This window comes from Caretta caretta, chromosome 17 (genome assembly GCF_965140235.1).
Source record: "Caretta caretta isolate rCarCar2 chromosome 17, rCarCar1.hap1, whole genome shotgun sequence".
NCBI classification, from domain to species: domain Eukaryota; kingdom Metazoa; phylum Chordata; order Testudines; family Cheloniidae; genus Caretta; species Caretta caretta.
Genome location: NC_134222.1, coordinates 24,920,978 through 24,942,385, shown reverse-complemented (window position 1 = coordinate 24,942,385; position 21,408 = coordinate 24,920,978). Strand labels below are relative to the sequence as shown.

Below are 21,408 nucleotides of genomic sequence, written 5' to 3'. Positions count from 1 at the left end.
TGTAGCAGGTGAGCGTGTCTGACACAACCAGGCAGGGCTCTGAAGCCCCACGCTGGCAGGGAAAACGGGCTCAGAGGTAGTCTCGGCACATCAGGTGGCAGTCCCAAAGGGGGCTTCCGTGATCCAACCCATCCCGACGGTGCCCAGTCAGAATGAAGACAGATCGGGAGGCCAACAGGGGCCAGCCGTATCTCCACGTATTCAGAACTAGGCCCCAGACGAAGTTAAACTGCAGGAGGGAGCTTTAATTTACACTGTTGGCGATAGGTCCCTGGGACCAGGTGCCAGTGGGAAAACATCTGTAGCAGAATCTAGCTCTGGCAGACACCCTCCCTTCCCTTGCCCTGACCACCCCTCTTCTCCCTACTTAACATCCCCCCTCCACTCCAAAACGCCCCTCCCCCGGACCACACCTCCCCTCCTTCACTTGACAGCCCTCCTCTCTTACACCTGTCTCTTCTCCCTCACCCGAAGTGACCCTCCCCACCTTCACCTGACACCCACTTTCCTCTCCCCCAACACGCCCCCTGCGTCACCAAGCACCAGATGGCAGTGCCGGCTTGAGGTCAGTGAAGCCAACTCAGCCAGCCTTGCACCGCACAGATTCCCCCTACACCAGGAATTCCCCATGGCCCTTCTCTTCCTTCTTGCATGCTGCAGTGTGCGCTTGATGGATTGGGAACTGAGGCCATTATGTATGAAGTGGATTCACACAGGCTGATGATAGAGCTGAAAAGAACATGCCCCGGGCCCTGGCGAGGGGCTCTGGGAATTCACTGACCGGCACATCCCAAACGGCTTCGCCCGCAGCCCTCCAAACTGAGCCGTGGGGCAGCAGCCTGCCCAGAGTGACAGGGGAACATGCTCTGTGCTGTCACACTGTCTGAAGCTTCCCCATGCTTTCTACTGGCTGCAGGGAGCCTGGCTTGTAGCCGGAGCTGGGCTCCCAACTCGCTCGCTGGCCACCCTGCTCCCCATCACCAGTGGACCAAAGGCAGGAGCTCTCTATGCCACGTGCTGCAGGGCAGGGTGAAGCTCCATGGGGAACGGGGAGGGGAGGGATGTGAATATATCCCAGACATGCCAGCGGCTCCACTGATTGCTCCCAAAGGGACAGACTGTCTCTGGGCTCGGATCCAAGTAGCTACCCACTTCCAGGAGTGACAGGCGGGCACCCCATCACTATGGGCTGCACGGAGGGAGAAGGGGGAGGGAGCCAGCTTACCGTACTTGGCGGCTTTTGCTGCTGCTGCCGCTCCTGCTGGGATTCCAGCTGTTTGGGACACAGTAGAGAGAGAGTCAGGGCTCTGAGACGGGGAGAACACAACCCCACAGGCCCATCGGTCAGTCGAATTGTGCAACTTCACCTCCAACTCCTGGGACACCGCCGACTCCGGGCACCACGCCAGGGACACCGCCGACTCCGGGCACCAAGCCAGGGACACCGCCGACACCGGGCACCAGGCCTCCAACACCAGCCGCTCCTGCAGAGTTAGAGGAGAGAAACCCAGTCCCGGTCAACGCAAATACCCTAAGTGCCCAGTGGAGCCGGGCCAGTGCTATTCTGCTGCTGTGCGCTCCCATCATGTCAGACACACCAAAGGAAGGGGCACTGTAAACATTCTGCACCATCCTGCCCGTTCATCTCAGCAATATACTAGAGAGACAGTCCGATGGGACAGGAATTCATTCTCCAGGGGGATGAAACATCTTCTATTCCAGCAGGAACTACGGAGGATGTTAAAAAGCAACTGAAAAAGTTATACAAATATTTCAGATTGTATAATTTACACCCAAGAATTTTAAAAGAGCTGGCCAAGGTGGTTCCAGAGCTGTTGATATTGCTATGTAATAAATCTTCAAACTTGGGCAAGTCCCAGAAGACTAGCAAAATGCCAATGTGTGCCAGTATTCAAATGGGAAAGTGGGATGATCTGGGTAGCTATAGGCCAGGTAGCCTGACATTGATCCTAGGCAAAGTCATGGAATGGCTGATACGGAATGCAGTCAGGAAAGTATTAAGGATAGCAGCATGCTGTTTAGCATGGTCTTAGCATGTGAGGAGAATACAGTCAAGGAGACAAAGGCAACTATGTGGCCCAGTCAGAGCGCAGACAATGTGGGAGGCCAACGGGGGCCAGTCTTTGTTCCCAGATCCGCAGCACTTGGCCCCAGACTAAGATAAGGTGCAGGGGGGGAAACTTTAATTTACATTGCTGGTGATAGGCCCCTCTGGGGCCAAGTGCCAGTGGGAAATCATCTGTAGCAGAACCTAGCTCTGGGAGTTGCCCTCCTTTTGCTCACTTTGACCCACTCTCTCCTCCCTCATCTGACACCCCCTCCTCCACCCCAACATTCCTTCCCCTCCCTTGCTGACAGCCCCTCCTCCACTCCAACATACCCCTCTACCTGATAACCCTTCCCTTCCTTCACCTCTTCTCTCCCTCACCCGAAGTGCCTCTCCCCTCCTTCACCTGACACCCCCTTTCTTCTCCCGCAACATGCTCCCTGCCTCGCCCAGCACCAGATGGCAGAGCCAGCTGGGGGCAGCAGAGTCAACTCAGCCAGCCTTGCACAGTACAGATTCCCTCTATACCAGGAATTCCCCATGGCCCTTCTCTCCCTGCTTTCATGGTACAGAGTTCCTTTGATGAGCTGGGAACTAAGGCCCTTATGTATGAACTCAGGCAGCTGGAGGCTGACAAAGAAAAGGCCACTCATCAGCAAACCCTGGACTTAAAAGACAAAGAAACTGAGGCCCAGAGACTAACAGGGATTTTACATGTACTGCCTCTGCCATGGACAGTGTCCAAAACTATGGCAGTAAGCTCAGAAGGAGGGTGTGATGTTGTACTCCATATGCTTTATGGAAATATGCTTATGAATATGATGTAACTGGAATATGCTTTATACTAAATATCCTTGGTATGGTGTCACTAGAAAGCTTGTAATTGACTAAATGTGTTCATCCTATTTGTTTGCATGTATTATTTCTATATCTGAAGTTAAGAGAATAAGATATAAACTTGTATCACTGATGTAAACATATTAAGTGGAGGCCATTAAGGGTGGTCCAGAAACAATCAGTTGTAAATGGCCTTAGTTACTTGAAAGCCTTCTTGTGTATGTGTGGGCCAGCCCATGGGGAATGGAGACTAGGGGTCACCAGGTCACCTGATAATGAAATCCATCTTAAATCTGGTACTTTTCCATTTAGAAGGAGGGGTGGAGACCCAGAAAGACAAAAGATTCCCGCCTTGTGCCAAAGCTATAAAAGGGGGTTGAGCGGGACAAAGGAGGCTGCCAGTCATGAGAAAACCCCTGCTTACCACCTGAGATGTCTGCTGAAACTAACAAGGACTGTACCAGGGAAAGGACTGGCCCTAGACTAGGAAGGAGTCTAGTCTGTGAAAGAAGCTTATTGGAACATTTCTGAGGGTGAGATATTACCTGTAATCAGTATCTTAATGTATTAGGTTTAGACTTGAGTGTTTTTGCTTTATTTTGCTTGGTGACTTACTTTGTTCTGTCTGTTATTACTTGAAACCACTTAAATCCTACTTTTTATACTTAATAAAATCACTTTTTTTATTAATAAACCCAGAGTAAGTGATTAATACCTGGTGGAGCAAACAGCTGTGCATATCTCTCTATAGATCTCTCAGATCAGCGGCACTGCTATGGGTACCCGCATGGCCCCACAGTATGCCAACATTTTTATGGCTGATTTAGAACAACGCTTCCTCAGCTCTCGTCCCCTAAAGCCCCTACTCTACTTGCGCTATATTGATGACATCTTCATCATCTGGACCCATGGAAAAGAAGCCCTTGAGGAATTCCACCATGATTTCAACAATTTCCATCCCACCACCAACCTCAGCCTGGTCCAGTCCACACAAGAGATCCACTTCCTGGACACTACAGTGCTAATAAACAATGGCCACATAAACACCACCCTATACCGGAAACCTACTGACCGCTATTCCTACCTGCATGCCTCCAGCTTTCACCCTGACCACACCACACGATCCATCGTCTACAGCCAAGCTCTGCGATACAACCGCATTTGCTCCAACCCCTCAGACAGAGACAAACACCTACAAGATCTCTGTCAAGCTTTCTTACAACTACAATACCCACCTGCAGAAGTAAAGAAACAGATTGATAGAGCCAGAAGAGTTCCCAGAAGTTACCTACTACAGGACAGGCCTAACAAAGAAAATAACAGAACGCCACTAGCGGTCACCTTCAGCCCCCAACTAAAACCCCTCCAACGCATTATTAAGGATCTACAACCTATCCTAAAGGATGACCCAACACTCTCACAAGTCTTGGGAGACAGGCCAGTCCTTGCCTACAGACAGCCCCGCAACCTGAAGCAAATACTCACCAACAACCACATACCACACAACAGAACCACTAACCCAGGAACTTATCCTTGCAACAAAGCCCGTTGCCAATTGTGCCCACATATCTATTCAGGGGACACCATCACAGGGCCTAATAACATCAGCCACACTATCAGAGGCTCGTTCACCTGCACATCCACCAATGTGATATATGCCATCATGTGCCAGCAATGCCCCTCTGCCATGTACATTGGTCAAACTGGACAGTCTCTACGTAAAAGAATAAATGGACACAAATCAGATGTCAAGAATTATAACATTCATAAACCAGTCGGAGAACACTTCAATCTCTCTGGTCACGCAATCACAGACATGAAGGTCGCTATCTTAAAACAAAAAAACTTCAAATCCAGACTCCAGCGAGAAACTGCTGAATTGGAATTCATTTGCAAATTGGATACTATTAATTTAGGCTTAAATAGAGACTGGGAGTGGCTAAGTCATTATGCAAGGTAGCCTGTTTCCTCTTGTTTTTTCCTACCCCCCCCCCCCAGATGTTCTGGTTTAACTTGGATTTAAACTTGGAAAGTGGTCAGTTTAGATGAGCTATTACCAGCAGGAGAGTAAGTTTGTGTGTGTATGGGGGTGGGGGGGATGTGAGAAAACCTGGATCTATGCAGGAAATAGCCCGACTTGATTATGTAAAGAGTTGTCACTTTGGATGGGCTAGCGCCAGCAGGAGAGTGAATTTGTGTGGGGGGTGGAGGGTGAGAAAACCTGGATTTGTGCTGGAAATGGCCCACCTGTTGATCACTTTAGATAAGCTATTACCAGCAGGACAGTGGGGTGGGAGGAGGTATTGTTTCATATTCTCTGTGTGTATATAAAGTCTGCTGCAGTTTCCACGGTACACATCTGATGAAGTGAGCTGTAGCTCACGAAAGCTCATGCTCAAATAAATTGGTTAGTCTCTAAGGTGCCACAAGTACTCCTTTTCTTTTTGCAAATACAGACTAACACGGCTGTTCCTCTGAAACCTCTCTATAGTGTGTGATACAGCAGGGCCAGAGGGCAGCAGGAGAGTGTTAGAAGGGAGCCTTATTCCCTGTAGAGGGAAGAAAGTTTCCTATAGATTAATTAAAGCACCTGAAGCCAATTAAAGCACCGGAAGCCAATTAGAGCACCTGAAGCCAGTCACCTGATAAAAAACCCCTGCTTCAATCAGACAGGAGAAGGAGTTGAAGCAGAGTGGATTGGTGTTGGAACAGAGAGCAGTTTGGAGGGAAGCAGAGGAGAATTTGGAGAAGTGCTGCGATGGGCTAAGAAGACAAAGACCCTAGGTTAAGGGACATCTGGTTTGTGCAGAGGAGGGCAGGAAGCCCCACAAGCTGAAGGACAGGAGAGGGAAGTAGCCCAGGGGAAGGAACTGCTAGTTCCAGTGGTTTACCGCTATTCCTAGGGCCCCTGGGCTGGGACCTGGAGTGGAGGGCGGGCCCGGGTCCCTCCCTCTCCACTCCCCTCCTCTAGGACACTAGTAGGGCAGTTAATACCCCAATTCAGGAGCAAGAAACGGTGCCCTGAAACCCTCCCCCCCCAAGAAGAGAGAGCGCGAGACCCATCACACGCTGGGGACTTAAACCAGGGTTAGCCAAAACCCTCCCGTCCCTAAAATGGACAACGTGGTCAAGGTCCTAATACAAGCCACCGCCACCCAGCAGGAGGCTACCCGGGTTTAAGCAACCACCCAACAGGAGGCGACTCGGATGCAGCAGGAGACTAATTGTCTGTTGATGAGTCAGGCTGCCCAGGACTGAGCCCTGCTGCAAGAGCTGGTGAACCAGATGAAAGCCCTTATGGAGCTGAACCGCAACTGCGATGGGACCCGGACCATACAGGCCAGCTACTGCCTACAGAAAATGACACGGGAGGATGATGTGGAGGCATACCTCCTGGCTTTTGAAAGAGCAGCCCTGCGGGAGGCCTGGCCCTAAGATCAGTGGTCTGGTATCCTCGCCCCGTTCCTGTGTGGGGAGGCCCAGAAGGTCTACTACAATATGGCCGCGGAGACTGCAGCAGATTACTCCCAGCTGAAGGCAGAGATCCTGGCCAGATCCGGAGTAACGACAGCATTGCGAGCCCAGAGGTTCCATGAGTGGCAGTATACGGAGGACAAGACACCCTGATTGCAATTGTTTGACCTGATCCACCTGGCCCGGAAATGGCTGCGCCCTGAGGCCCTCAGCTCTGAGAAGGTGATGGAGCTCTTGGTACTGGACCGGTATATGAGGGGGCTACTACCAGGCCTCCGGGCTTGGGTTGGCCAGAATGACCCCTCCACCTGTGATGAGTTGGTCTCCCTCGTGGAAAGACAGCTGGCAGCCCGTGAACTGTTCCAGACCCCAGGGGGTGAGACACGGCAAACCAGGAAGTCAGCCTCAAACCCAGGGCCCCGCACTGTCGAGAACTCCAGGAGAACCATAACTGGGAGGAAAGACACCGAGGAATGGCCTGTAGCCAAGAAGTGACCTGGGGGTTTGGGAAGAGAGGGCTGGGGGGGGCTGGCCAAATAGCTCCAGGCAGAGGGCGGCAACCGGAATAAGGGGGCGGTGTTACGAGCGTGGGGAACTGGGGCATATAGCAGCCCAATGCCCCAGCAGTAATGGCTGGCGGTAAAATGGGCTATGGAGACTCTCCACTACCACCTACTGGGGCGGCGGTTTACCCTTGTGACAGACCATGCCCCACTCCAGTGGATGCACAGAAACAAGGAGAAGAATGCAAGAGTGACTAGGCGGTTCCTATCCCTGCAGCCCTTCCATTTCCGGGTACAGCACAGGGCCGGAAGCCAACCCGGCAACGCTGGTGGCCTATCACGACAGAACTGCCTCTAGTCCCAAGTAGCCCAACCCCATGGTGTTGAGCGGGGGAGGGGGAGGTATGTGATACAGCATGGCCAGAGGGCAGCAGGAAAGCGTTAGAAGGGAGCCTCATTCCCTGTAGGGGGAAGAAAGTTTTCTATAGATTAATTAAAGCACCTGAAGCCAATTAAAGTACCTGAAGCCAGTCACATGATAAAAACCCCTGCTTCAGCCAGACAGGAGAAGGAGTTGAAGCAGAGTGGATTGGCGTTGGAGCAGAGAGCCGTTTGGACGGAAGCAGAGGAGAGTTTGGAGAAGTGCTGCAGTGGGCTAAGAAGACCAAGACCCCAGGTAAAGAGACACCTGGTTTGTGCAGAGGGAGGGCAGGAAGCCCCACAAGCTGAAGGGCAGGAGAGGGAAGTAGCCCAGGGGAAGGAACTGCTAGTTCCCGTGGTTTACCGCTATCCCTAGGGCCCCCGGGCTGGGACCCGGAGTAGAGGGCGGGCCTGGGTCCCTCCCTCTCCACTCCACTCCTCTAGGCACTAGTGAGGCAGTTAATACCCCAGTTCAGGGGCAAGAAATGGTGCCCTGAACACCCCATACCCCCCCCGCCCTCCCCGAGAAGAGAAAGCGCGAGACCCTTCATACTAGTGCCGGCAATTTGCCACAAGTGTTATAGAGGGCAGACACTTTATGACTTTACCTTGTATAAGCTTTATACAGAGTAAAACAGATTTATTTGGGGTTCAGACTCCCAGAAAGGCTGAATACTGGGTGCTGGGAAACTCCCTGTTAACGGAGAAGCCCCTGGCTGAGTGAATCTCAGTTTCAGTGAACTGCATAGAGGTGTGGCCCAACCTCTGGGTCTGTGCTGGAGCTGACTGGAGTGTCTCACTCAGCAAGAGAAGAGTGGAGGGGCACCTTTTCTGGCAGGAGGGTTGTTCTCAGTGTTCTCAGTGGTATCCCAGCTCATTGAGTGACAGTCTCGAGGAGAGTCTCTGTGACCGAACCCGTCACAGGCTCATTAAGGAGAATCCACGGTACCAAGGACTATCACAGGATCTGTGTACAGTGAAGAATTCTCAGAGGGGGCGTGTAAACAATGGACAATTTTTGACTCAGATCATAGCAAAAGATTTTTCCAGCAAGCTGGAAGAACCTATAAAGGAGGGGAAGTGGTATCATCACTTGGCCTCACTCCCCTCACAACTCAATACCTGGAAACAAATCTGGAGAACGAAGCCTTTGAACAGGGAAGGGTTAGGATTCCTCAAGCTGAAAAGAGGAATCCCAGCCTGTGGATGAAGGAACTATACCATCAGGGTGAGACAATGCTTGATTCAAATCCTATCTAGTTTATAGAACTCAGATTGTGCTTCTATTTTTCTTTCTTAGGTAACCAACTTTGATCTCTACGCTTACTACTTATAATCACTTTAAATCTCTCTGTCTGCTGTTAATAAATCTGTTTTATATTTTACCTAAGACACTGTGTTTGGGTTGAAGTGCTTGGGGAATCTCAGCTCAGGTTACAAAGGCTGGTGTGTGTCCTCTCCACATTGAGGTAGGGGTGGACTGGGTAATGAACTTACACTGCTCAGGCTTCACAAAAAAGAAGCTTACAAGAAGTGGAAGATTGGACAAATGCCCAGGGAAGAGTATAAGAATATTGCTCGGGGATGCAGGAGTGAAATCAGGAGGGCCAAATCGCACCTGGAGCTGCAGCTAGCAAGAGATGTTAAGAGTAACAAGAAGGGTTTCTTCAGGTATGTTAGCAACAAGAAGGAAGTCAAGGAAAGTGCGGGCCCCTTACTGAATGACGGAGGATGTGGAAAAAGCTAATGTACTCAATGCTTTTTTTGCCTCTGTCTTCACGAAGACAGGTTTCAGAGTAACAGCTGTGTTAGTCTGTATTCGCAAAAAGAAAATGGGGACTTGTGGCACTTTAGAGACTAACCAATTTATTTGAGCATAAGCTTTCGTGAGCTACAGCTCACTTCATCGGATGCATACTGTGGAAAGTGTAGAAGATCTTTTTATACACACAAAACATGAAAAAATACCTCCCCCCACCCCACTCTCCTGCTGGTAATAGCTTATCTAAAGTGATCACTCTCCTTACAATGTGTATGATAATCAAGTTGGGCCATTTCCAGCACAAATCCAGGTCCCCCCCCACAAACACAAACCCACTCTCCTGCTGGTAATAGCTTATCTAAAGTGACCACTCTCCTTACAATGTGTATGATAAACAAGGTGGGCCCATCTGATGAGGTTCAACAAGAACAAGTGCAGTCCTGCACTTAGGACGGAAGAATCCAATGCACCGCTACAGACTAGGGACCGAATGGCTCGGCAGCAGTTCTGCAGAAAAGGACTTAGGGGTTACACTGGACGAGAAGCTGGATATGAGTCAACAGTGTGCCCTAGTTGACAAGAAGGCCAATGGCATTTTGGGATGTATAAGTAGGGGCATTGCCAGCAGATCGAGGGACGTGATCCTTCTCCTCTATTCAACATTGGTGAGGCCTCATCTGGAGTACTGTGTCCAGTTTTGGGCCCCACACCACAAGAAGGATGTGGAAAAATTGGAAAACGTCCAGCGGAGGGCAACAAAAATGATTAGGGGACTGGAACACATGAGTTATGAGGAGAGGCTGAGGGAACTGGGATTGTTTAGTCTGCGGAAGAGAAGAATGAGGGGGGATTTGATAGCTGCCTTCAACTACCTGAAAGGGGGTTCCAAAGAGAATGGATCTAGACTGTTCTCAATGGTAGCTGATGACAGAACAAGGAGTAATGGTCTCAAGTTGCAGTGGGGGAGGTTTAGGTTGGATATTAGGAAAAACGTTTTCACTAGGAGGGTGGTGAAACACTGGAATGTGTTACCTAGGGAGGTGGTGGAATCTCCTTCCTTAGATATTTTTAAGGTCAGGCTTGACAAAGCCCTGGCTGGGATGATTTAGTTGGGGATTGGTCCTGCTTTGAGCAGGGGGTTGGACTAGATGACCTCCTGAGGTCCCTTCCAAACCTGATATACTCTGATTCTATGAGTACAGCCCTGGGGTCCTAAGCTGTGGAGCTGGGGGAACTGGCTGGAGCCCCTCTTGTTCGTTAGTGAGTGGCTGGCAAAAGCATTCAAGTAAACTCAGCTGGATATGTGTCCCTGCCTGTGGATGTCTGTGTAAGTGCAGTACCTGGAGAGATTTGCAGCTTGTCACAGCAACGCAATGTGAGAGGGAGTCCAGGTTGGTGAGACAGAGGGCTCAGCGGTACCCCAGGTCCAGGTTGCACCCTGGGGAACCCATCACACCCGGGCCCTGGTGCGGGGCTCTGGGAATTCACTGACCGGCACATCCCAAACGGCTTCGCCCGCAGCCCTCCAAACTGAGCCGTGGGGCAGCAGCCTGCCCAGAGTGACAGGGGAACACGCTCTGTGCTGTCACACTGTCTGAAGCTTCCCCATGCTTTCTACTGGCTGCAGGGAGCCTGGCTTGTAGCCGGAGCTGGGCTCCCAACTCGCTCGCTGGCCACCCTGCCCCCCATCACCAGTGGACCAAAGGCAGGAGCTCTCTATGCCACGTGCTGCAGGGCAGGGTGAAGCTCCATGGGGAACGGGGAGGGATGTGAATATATCCCAGACATGCCAGTGGCTCCACTGATTGCTCCCAAAGGGACAGACTGTCTCTGGGCTTGGATCCAAGTAGCTACCCACTTCCAGGAGTGACAGGCGGGCACCCCATCACTATGGGCTGCACGGAGGGAGAAGGGGGAGGGAGCCAGCTTACCGTACTTGGCGGCTTTTGCTGCTGCTGCTGCTGCTGCTCCTGCTGGGATTCCAGCTGTTTGGGACACAGTAGAGAGAGAGTCAAGGCTCTGAGACGGGGAGAACACAACCCCACAGGCCCATCGGTCAGTCGAATTGTGCAACTTCACCTCCAACTCCTGGGACACCGCCGACTCCGGGCAGCACGCCAGGAACACCGCCGACACCGGGCACCAAGCCAGGGACACCGCCGACACCGGGCACCAGGCCTCCAATACCAGCCGCTCCTGCAGAGTTAGAGGAGAGAAACCCAGTCCCGGTCAACGCAAATACCCTAAGTGCCCAGTGGAGCCGGGCCAGGGCTATTCTGCTGCTGTGCGCTCCCATCATGTCAGACACACCAAAGGAAGGGGCACTGTAAACATCCTGCGCCATCCTGCCCGTTCATCTCAGCAATATACTAGAGAGACAGACCGATGGGATAGGAATTCATTCTCCAGGGGGATGAAACATCTTCTATTCCAGCAGGAACTAGGGAGGATGTTAAAAAGCAACTGAAAAAGTTATACAAATATTTCAGATTGTATAATTTACATCCAAGAGTTTTAAAAGAGCTGGCCAAGGCGGTTCCAGCGCTGTTAATGTTGATGTACTAAATCTTCAAACCTGGACAAGTCCCAGAAGACTTGTATGGAGGCTGGTAAGGGGAGGGTGTGCCTCCCCAAACAGCCAGGCGTGGCCCAGCCCCTTATCCCTCCCCCCCCTCCGGCTTCTCGCCCCCTGTCACCCACCCCGGGACTCCTGCCCCATACATCCCACCCTGCTCCCTGTCCCCTGACCGCTCCCAAAACCCCCACCCCTGACTGCCCCCCGGACCTCTGCCCCATCCAACCCCTTCTCCTTCCTGACTACCCCCCCCGGGACCTCTGCCCCCATTCAACCCCCCACCCCCTGACCACCCCGACCCCTAGCCATACTCCCGCCCCCGGAACACCACCCCCCGAACTCCCTTGCCCTCTATCCAACCCCCCGGCTCCCTGCCCCCTGACCACGCTACCTGGAGCACCGGTGGCTGGTGGCGCGGCTGCACCAGGACAGGTAGCCAGGCCGCCCGGCTGGAGCCAGCCCAGAGACTGGGTCAGGCCAGGCCCCAGGAGCTCGCAGACCCCCCGCCCAGAGCATCGCGCTTGCAGCGCAGTGAGCTGGGGCTGTGGGGGAGCGGGAACAGCAGGGGCGGGGCCGGGGCTAGTCTCCCAGGCCAGGAGCTCAGGGGCTGGGCAGGAGGGTCCCGCAGGCCGGATGTGGCCCGTGGGCCGTAGTTTGCCCACCTCCGCTCAAGTAGCTTTCTTCCCCGATGTGATTTTTGCCCAGACAGACTCTGTCTTATCCATTCCATCACTTCTAATTTTTTTACAGTCGACCTCGTCATTGATATACAATGCTACTCCACCACCTTTGCCTTTATTTCTGTCTTTCCTGAACAGCACATGCCCTTCCACACCTGTACTCCAGTCATGGAGTCCAGGGATGACCTGGGGAGCTATAGGCCAGGTAGCCTGACATCAATCCTGGGCAAAGTCATGGAAGGGCTGATATGGAATGCAGTCAGGAAAGTATTAAGGATAGCAGCATCCATGTCATCCCTACAGTTAGGGAGACAAAGGAAACTATATGGCCATAACAAAGGGAGGACTGGACCCTTCATGGTGCCCGGTCAGAGTGCAGATGAAGTGGGAGGCCAACGGGGGCCAGTCTTTGTTCCCAGGTCCTCAGCACTTGGCCCCAGACTAAGATAAGGTGCAGGGGGGAAACTTTAATTTACATTGCTGGCGATAGGTCCCTCTGGGACCAAGTGCCAGTGGGAAATCATCTGTAGCAGAACCTAGCTCTGGGAGATGCCCTCCTTTTGCTCACTTTGACCCCCTGTCTCCTCCCTCATCTGACACCCCCTCCTCCATCCCAACATGCCCTTCCCCTGATCACCCATCCCCTGGCTCATCTGACACCCCCTCCTTCACTCCAACATGCCCCTCCCCCCACAACCCTCCCCTCCCTCTCCTGACAGCCCTCCTCTCTCACACCTTGACACACGTCTCCTCTCCCTCACTTGAAGTACCCTGTCCCTCCTTCAGCAGAGACCCCTTTTCCTTTCCCCCAGCACACCCCCTGCCTCACCCAGCACCACATGGCAGTGCCGGCTTGAGGTCAGTGAAGCCACCTCAGCCAGCCTTGCACCGCACAGATTCCCCCTACACCAGGAATTCCCCATGGCCCTTCTCTTCCTTCTTGCATGCTGCAGTGTGCGCTTGATGGATTGGGAACTGAGGCCATTATGCATGAAGTGGATCACACAGGCTGATGATAGAGCTGAAAAGAACATGCCCCGGGGAATTCACTGACCGGCACATCCCAAACGGCTTCGCCCGCAGCCCTCCAAACTGAGCCGTGGGGCAGCAGCCTGCCCAGAGTGACAGGGGAACACGCTCTGTGCTGTCACACTGTCTGAAGCTTCCCCATGCTTTCTACTGGCTGCAGGGAGCCTGGCTTGTAGCCGGAGCTGGGCTCCCAACTCGCTCGCTGGCCACCCTGCTCCCCATCACCAGTGGACCAAAGGCAGGAGCTCTCTATGCCACGTGCTGCAGGGCAGGGTGAAGCTCCATGGGGAATGGGGAGGGGAGGGATGTGAATATATCCCAGACATGCGAGCGGCTCCACTGATTGCTCCCAAAGGGACAGACTGTCTCTGGGCTTGGATCCAAGTAGCTACCCACTTCCAGGAGTGACAGGCGGGCACCCCATCACTATGGGCTGCACGGAGGGAGAAGGGGGAGGGAGCCAGCTTACCGTACTTGGCGGCTTTTGCTGCTGCTGCTGCTGCTGCTGCTCCTGCTGGGATTCCAGCTGTTTGGGACACAGTAGAGAGAGAGTCAGGGCTCTGAGACGGGGAGAACACAACCCCACAGGCCCATCGGTCAGTCGAATTGTGCAACTTCACCTCCAACTCCTGGGACACCGCCGACTCCGGGCACCAAGCCAGGGACACCGCCGACTCCGGGCACCAAGCCAGGGACACCGCCGACTCCGGGCACCAAGCCAGGGACACCGCCGACACCGGGCACCAGGCCTCCAACACCAGCCGCTCCTGCAGAGTTAGAGGAGAGAAACCCAGTCCCGGTCAACGCAAATACCCTAAGTGCCCAGTGGAGCCGGGCCAGTGCTATTCTGCTGTTGTGCGCTCCCATCATGTCAGACACATCAAAGGAAGGGGCACTGTAAACATCCTGCACCATCCTGCCCGTTCATCTCAGCAATATACTAGAGAGACAGTCCGATGAGACAGGAATTCATTCTCCAAGGGAATAAAACATCTGCTCCACCAGGAACTAGGGAGGGTGTTAAAAGGCAACTGCTAAAGATATACAAATGTGCCGGACTGCATAACCTATACTCAAGAGTTTTAAAGAGCTGGCCGAGGAGGTGCCAGCGCTGTTAATGTTGATGTAATAAATCTTCAGACCTGGGCAAGTCCCAGAAGACTAGCAAAATGCCAATGTGTGCCAGTATTCAAATGGGAAAGTGGGATAGAATCATCAAATCATAGAATCATAGACTTTAAGGTCAGAAGGGACCATTATGATCATCTAGCCTGACCTCCTGCAAAATGCAGGCCACAGGATCTCACCCACCCACTCCTGTAACCAATCCCTAGCCTATGTCTGAGCTACTGAAGTCCTCAAATCATGGTTTAAAGACTTGAAGGTGCAGAGAATCCTTTAGCAAGTGACCCCGTGCCCCACGCTGCAGAGGAAGGTGAAAAACCCCTAGGGTCTCTGCCAATCTGCCCTGGAGGAAAATTTCTTCCTGACCCCAAATATGGCAATCCGTTAAACCCTGAGCACGTGGGCAAGACTCACCAGCCAGGCACCTAGGACTCACCAGCCAGACAATCTGTAGTAACTCAGATCCCACCCCATCTAACGTCCCATCACAGGCCATTGGGCATATTTACCGCTAATAGTCAAAGATCAATTCATTGCCAAAATTAGGCTATCCCATCATTCCATCCCCTCCATAAACTTATCAAGCTTAGTCTTGAAGCCAGATATGTCTTTTGCCCCTACTGCTCCACTTGGAAGGCTGTTCCAGAACTTCACTTCTCTGATGGTTAGAAACCTTCATCTAATTTTGAGTCTAAACTTCCTGGTGGCCAGTTTATATCCATTTGTTCTTGTGTCCACATTGGTACTGAGCTTAAATAATTCCTCTCCCTCTCCGGTATTTATCCCTCTGAAAAATTATCGAGAGCAATCATATCTCCCCTCAGCCTTCTTTTGGTTAGGCTAAACAAGCCAAGCTCTTTGAGTCTCCTTTCATAAGACATGTTTTCCATTCCTTGGATCATCCTAGTAGCCCTTCTCTGTACCTGCTCCGGTTTGAATTCACCCTTCTTAAACATGGGAGACCAGAACTGCACACAGTATTCCAGGTGAGGTCTCACCAGTGCCTTGTATAACGGTACTAACACCTCCTTATCCCTACTGGAAATACCTCGCCTGATGCATCCCAAGGTTGCATTAGCTTTTTACACGGCCATAGCACATTGGCGGCTCATAGTCATCCTGTGATCAACCAATACTCCAAGGTCTTTCTCCTTCTCTGTTACTTCCAAGTGATGCGTCCCCAGCTTATAAACAAAATTCTTGCTATTAATCCCTAAATGCATGACCTTACACTTCTTACCATTAAATTTCATCCTATTACTATTACTCTAGTTTACAAAGTCATCCAGATTTTCCTGTATGATATCCCAGTCCTTCTCTAAATTGGCAATACCTCCCAGCATTGTGTCATCCACAAACTTTATTGGCACATTCCCTCTTTTTGTGCCGAGGTCAGTAATAAAAAGATTAAATAAAATTGATCCCAAAACCGATTCCTGAGGAACTCCACCGGTAACCTCCCTCCAGTCTGACAGTTCACCTATCAGTGTGACCCGCTGTAGTCTTCCCTTCAACCAGTTCCTTACCCACCTTTCAATTTTCATGTTGATCCCTATCTTTTCCAATTTTGCTAAAAGAAATCGAGGTAAATTAGAACCATTACGTTTCCTTTGTCTAAAAAATCTGTTACCTTCTCAAAGAAGGAGATCAGGCTGGGTTGGCAGGATCTACCTTTTGTAAAACCATGTTGAATTTTGTCCTATTTACCGTTGACCTCAATGTCCTTAACTACTTTCTCCTTCAAAATTTTTTCCAAGACCTCGCATACAACAGATTTCAAACTAACAGGCCTGTAGTTACCTTGATAACTTTTTTTCCCCTTTCTTAAAGATAGGAACTATGTTAGCAATTCTCCAGTCATATGGTACAACCCCTGAGTTTACAGATTCATTAAAAATTCTTCCTAATGGGCTTGCAATTTCATGTAACAATTCCTTTAATATTCTTGGATGAAGATTATCTGGGCCCCCTGATTTAGTCCCATTAAGCTGTTCGAGTTTGGTTTCAACCTCAGATGTGGTAATATCTACCTCCATATCCTCATTCCCATTTGTCATCTTACCATTATCCCTGAGCTCCTCATTAGCCTCATTAAAGACTGAGACAAAGTATTTGTTTAGATATTGGGTCATGCCTAGATTATCCTTCAATCCAATCCACTTCCCTAACTAATTTCCTTAATTTTTTAAAGTTAGCCCTTTTGAAATCAAAAACCCTAGTCACAGATCTATTTTTGTTTATCCTTCCATTCAGTTTGAACTGAATTAGCTCATGATCGCTCGAACCAAGGTTGTCCCTTACAACCGTGTCTTCTACGAGGTCCTCACTGCTCACCAAAACTGAAACTAAAACGGCATCCCCTCTAGTCGGTTCAGGAACTCCTTGGTGAAGGAATCCATCAGCTATCGCATCCACGAAAATCTGAGCCCTATTATTATTATGAGCTCTTGTCCTCCAGTCTATATCTGGGAAGTTAAAGTCTCCCATGATCACACAATTCCCATTAGTATTTACTTCATTAAAAACATTAAAGAGGTCTCTATCCATATCCAGATCGGATCCTGGTGGTCTATAGCACACCCCAAGCACTATCCCAGGGGAGGCTCTAGTGCAGGGGCGGGCAAACTTTTTGGCCTGAGGGCTGCATTGGGCTTCGGAAATTGTATGGAGGCTGGTTAGGGGAGGGTGTGCCTCCCCAAACAGTCAGGCGTGGCCCAGCCCCTTATCCCTCCCCCCCTCCGGCTTCTCGCCCCCTGTTGCCCACCCCGGGACTCCTGCCCCATCCACCCCACCCTGCTCCCTGTCCCCTGACCGCCCCCAAAACCCCCACCCCTGACTGCCCCCTGGACCCCTGCCCCATCCAACCCCTTCTCCTTCCTGACTACTCCCCCCCCCCGGGACCCCTGCCCCCATTCAACCCCCCATCCCCTGACCGCCCCGACCCCTAGCCATACTCCCGCCCCCGGAACACCACCCCCCGAACTCCCCTGCCCTCTATCCAACCCCCCGGCTCCCTGCCCCCTGACAACGCTGCCTGGAGCACCGGTGGCTGGCGGTGCGGCTGCACCAGGACAGGTAGCCAGGCTGCCCGGCTGGAGCCAGCCCAGAGACTGGGTCAGGCCAGGCCCCAGGAGCTCGCAGACCCCCTGCCCAGAGCATCGCGCTTGCAGCGCAGTGAGCTGGGGCTGCGGGGGAGCGGGAACAGCAGGGGCGGGGCCAGGGCTAGTCTCCCAGGCCAGGAGCTCAGGGGCTGGGCAGGAGGGTCCCGCAGGCCGGATGTGGCCCGTGGGCCGTAGTTTGCCCACCTCCGCTCAAGTAGCTTTCTTCCCCGATGTGATTTTTGCCCAGACAGACTCTGTCTTATCCATTCCATCACTTCTAATTTCTTTACAGTCGACCTCGTCATTGATATACAATGCTACTCCACCACCTTTGCCTTTATTTCTGTCTTTCCTGAACAGCACATGCCCTTCCACACCTGTACTCCAGTCATGGAGTCCAGGGATGACCTGGGGAGCTATAGGCCAGGTAGCCTGACATCAATCCTGGGCAAAGTCATGGAAGGGCTGATATGGAATGCAGTCAGGAAAGTATTAAGGATAGCAGCATCCATGTCATCCCTACAGTTAGGGAGACAAAGGAAACTATATGGCCATAACAAAGGGAGGACTGGACCCTTCATGGTGCCCGGTCAGAGTGCAGATGAAGTGGGAGGCCAACGGGGGCCAGTCTTTGTTCCCAGGTCCTCAGCACTTGGCCCCAGACTAAGATAAGGTGCAGGGGGGAAACTTTAATTTACATTGCTGGCGATAGGTCCCTCTGGGACCAAGTGCCAGTGGGAAATCATCTGTAGCAGAACCTAGCTCTGGGAGATGCCCTCCTTTTGCTCACTTTGACCCCCTGTCTCCTCCCTCATCTGACACCCCCTCCTCCATCCCAACATGCCCTTCCCCTGATCACCCATCCCCTGGCTCATCTGACACCCCCTCCTTCACTCCAACACGCCCCTCCCCCCACAACCCTCCCCTCCCTCTCCTGACAGCCCTCCTCTCTCACACCTTGACACACGTCTCCTCTCCCTCACTTGAAGTACCCTGTCCCTCCTTCAGCAGAGACCCCTTTTCCTTTCCCCCAGCACACCCCCTGCCTCACCCAGCACCACATGGCAGTGCCGGCTTGAGGTCAGTGAAGCCACCTCAGCCAGCCTTGCACCGCACAGATTCCCCCTACACCAGGAATTCCCCATGGCCCTTCTCTTCCTTCTTGCATGCTGCAGTGTGCGCTTGATGGATTGGGAACTGAGGCCATTATGCATGAAGTGGATTCACACAGGCTGATGATAGAGCTGAAAAGAACATGCCCCGGGCCCTGGCGAGGGGCTCTGGGAATTCACTGACCGGCACATCCCAAACGGCTTCGCCCGCAGCCCTCCAAACTGAGCCGTGGGGCAGCAGCCTGCCCAGAGTGACAGGGGAACACGCTCTGTGCTGTCACACTGTCTGAAGCTTCCCCATGCTTTCTACTGGCTGCAGGGAGCCTGGCTTGTAGCCGGAGCTGGGCTCCCAACTCGCTCGCTGGCCACCCTGCTCCCCATCACCAGTGGACCAAAGGCAGGAGCTCTCTATGCCACGTGCTGCAGGGCAGGGTGAAGCTCCATGGGGAACGGGGAGGGGAGGGATGTGAATATATCCCAGACATGCCAGCGGCTCCACTGATTGCTCCCAAAGGGACAGACTGTCTCTGGGCTCGGATCCAAGTAGCTACCCACTTCCAGGAGTGACAGGCGGGCACCCCATCACTATGGGCTGCACGGAGGGAGAAGGGGGAGGGAGTCAGCTTACCGTACTTGGCAGCTTTTGCTGCTGCTGCTGCTCCTGCTGGGATTCCAGCTGTTTGGGACACAGTAGAGAGAGAGTCAGGGCTCTGAGACGGGGAGAACACAACCCCACAGGCCCATCGGTCAGTCGAATTGTGCAACTTCACCTCCAACTCCTGGGACACCGCCAACACCGGGTACCACGCCAGGGACACCGCCGACTCCGGGCACCAAGCCAGGGACACCGCCGACTCCGGGCACCAAGCCAGGGACACCGCCGACACCGGGCACCAGGCCTCCAACACCAGCCGCTCCTGCAGAGTTAGAGGAGAGAAACCCAGTCCCGGTCAACGCAAATACCCTAAGTGCCCAGTGGAGCCGGGCCAGTGCTATTCTGCTGCTGTGCACTCCCATCATGTCAGACACACCAAAGGAAGGGGCACTGTAAACATCCTGCACCATCCTGCCCGTTCATCTCAGCAATATACTAGAGAGACAGTCCGATGGGACAGGAATTCATTCTCCAAGGGAATAAAACATCTGCTCCACCAGGAACTAGGGAGGGTGTTAAAAGGCAACTGCTAAAGATATACAAATGTGCCGGACTGCATAACCTATACTCAAGAGTTTTAAAGAGCTGGCCGAGGAGGTGCCAGCGCTGTTAATGTTGATGTAATAAATCTTCAGACCTGGGCAAGTCCCAGAAGACTAGCAAAATGCCAATGTGTGCCAGTCTTTAAATGGGAAAGTGGGATGACCTGGGGAGCTATAGGCCAGGTAGCCTGATATCAATCCTGGGCAAAGTCATGGAAGGGCTGATATGGAATGCAGTTAGGAAAGTATTAAAAATGGCAGCATGCCATTTAGTATGGTCTTACAGAGAAGAGAGCCTGTGAAAGAAGCCTGGCATTGTCTGGGATGAGAATACAAGTTTGGGTAAGAAGGGCAACTATGTGGCCATAACAAAGGGAGGATTGGACTCTTCATGTTTCTGTGTGCACTGAAGGCCATCTTACCGTACTTGGCTGCTTTTGCTGCTGCTGCTGCCGCTGGGCTTCCAGCTCCTGGGGATAAAGGAAGGAGAGGAAATCTCAGAAACCTGACACCACACAGACACAGAACGCAGAAGGCACATCGGCAGAGCCAGCTAAGCGCATTCACCTGCCACACCTGCAGCCCCTGGGCTGCCCCCAATACCGGGCACCAAACCAGGAACTGCACTGACAGCAGGCACCAGGCCTGGGGAACCACCAGCCCTGGCTGGGCTCCAGCACCTGCAGAGAGCAACTGGAGTGAGACACAGCATGAAGTAAGAGCACAGGGAGGAGAACCAGTCCTCTGAGGGGAGAGGAGGGAAGTCCAGGAAAACGGAGACCATGCGTGTCACAGAGTCCCTGGGCGATGCTCTGGAACTGCACCCCATGAAGCCAGTCAGGACTCTGGGGCAGTCGCCTTTCTGTGAGCAGCCTGTCTGCAGGACACACAGCTCACACAGCTTCCACCTTCCTGGGTCTGACCTCGGAGCATTCAGCATCCTCTGCCCTTCCGTGCGCTTCCCACAGCGAGTCCGCTCAGGCGGGGACCTGGGGAAGCCAGAGGGTCCTGCCCCCCAACTTCACAGTCAGACGTGACTCTCAGCCAGCCAGTAAAACAGAAGGTTTATTAGACGACAGGAACATGGTCTAACACAGAGCTTGTAGGTGCAGAGAACCGGACCCCTTAGCTGGGTCCATTTTGGGGCCAGTGAGCCAGACAACCACATCTGCACTTCACTCCATGTCCCAGCCAGCCCCAAACTGAAACTCCCTCCAGCCCCTCCTCCTCTGCGCTTTGTCCCTTTCCTGGGCCAGGAGGTCACCTGATTCCTTTGTTCTCCAACCCTTTAGCTCCAACCCTTTGCAGGGGGGAAGGGCCCAGGCCATTAGTTGCCAGGAAACAGGGTGTTGGCCATTCTCTGTGTCCAGACCCCTGCACACACCTGCTCTGTAGGGCTCTGCAACGATCATACACCCTTACTCCACCCCCTAGATACTTAAGAACTGCATAGGGGAAACTGAGGCACCCCCACACTATTCAGAGGAAACATTAAGAACAGTCCCACTTCGTCACAATGCGCCCT

General features: G+C 52.6%; 1 protein-coding gene across 6 annotated transcripts in view; it reads right to left on the bottom strand.

Moving 5' to 3' along the window:
* The window catches only part of ELN (elastin), a 96,751-nt gene that overhangs the window by 22,433 nt on the left and 52,910 nt on the right, over nt 1–21,408 (bottom strand). For 4 of the 6 annotated variants that reach the window (XM_048823886.2, XM_048823883.2, XM_048823885.2 and 1 more), the window contains 9 exons: nt 20,306–20,353; nt 19,457–19,603; nt 19,315–19,362; nt 13,969–14,115; nt 13,818–13,874; nt 11,144–11,260; nt 10,996–11,049; nt 1,368–1,484; nt 1,226–1,273 (listed from right to left, as the gene is read on the bottom strand). In XM_048823886.2, the coding sequence (XP_048679843.1) occupies nt 1,226–1,273; nt 1,368–1,484; nt 10,996–11,049; nt 11,144–11,260; nt 13,818–13,874; nt 13,969–14,115; nt 19,315–19,362; nt 19,457–19,603; nt 20,306–20,353 (783 nt within the window). The remainder of the gene's footprint in view (nt 1–1,225; nt 1,274–1,367; nt 1,485–10,995; nt 11,050–11,143; nt 11,261–13,817; nt 13,875–13,968; nt 14,116–19,314; nt 19,363–19,456; nt 19,604–20,305; nt 20,354–21,408) is intronic. The other 2 variants (XM_048823897.2, XM_048823887.2) reach the window with 1 other exon arrangement.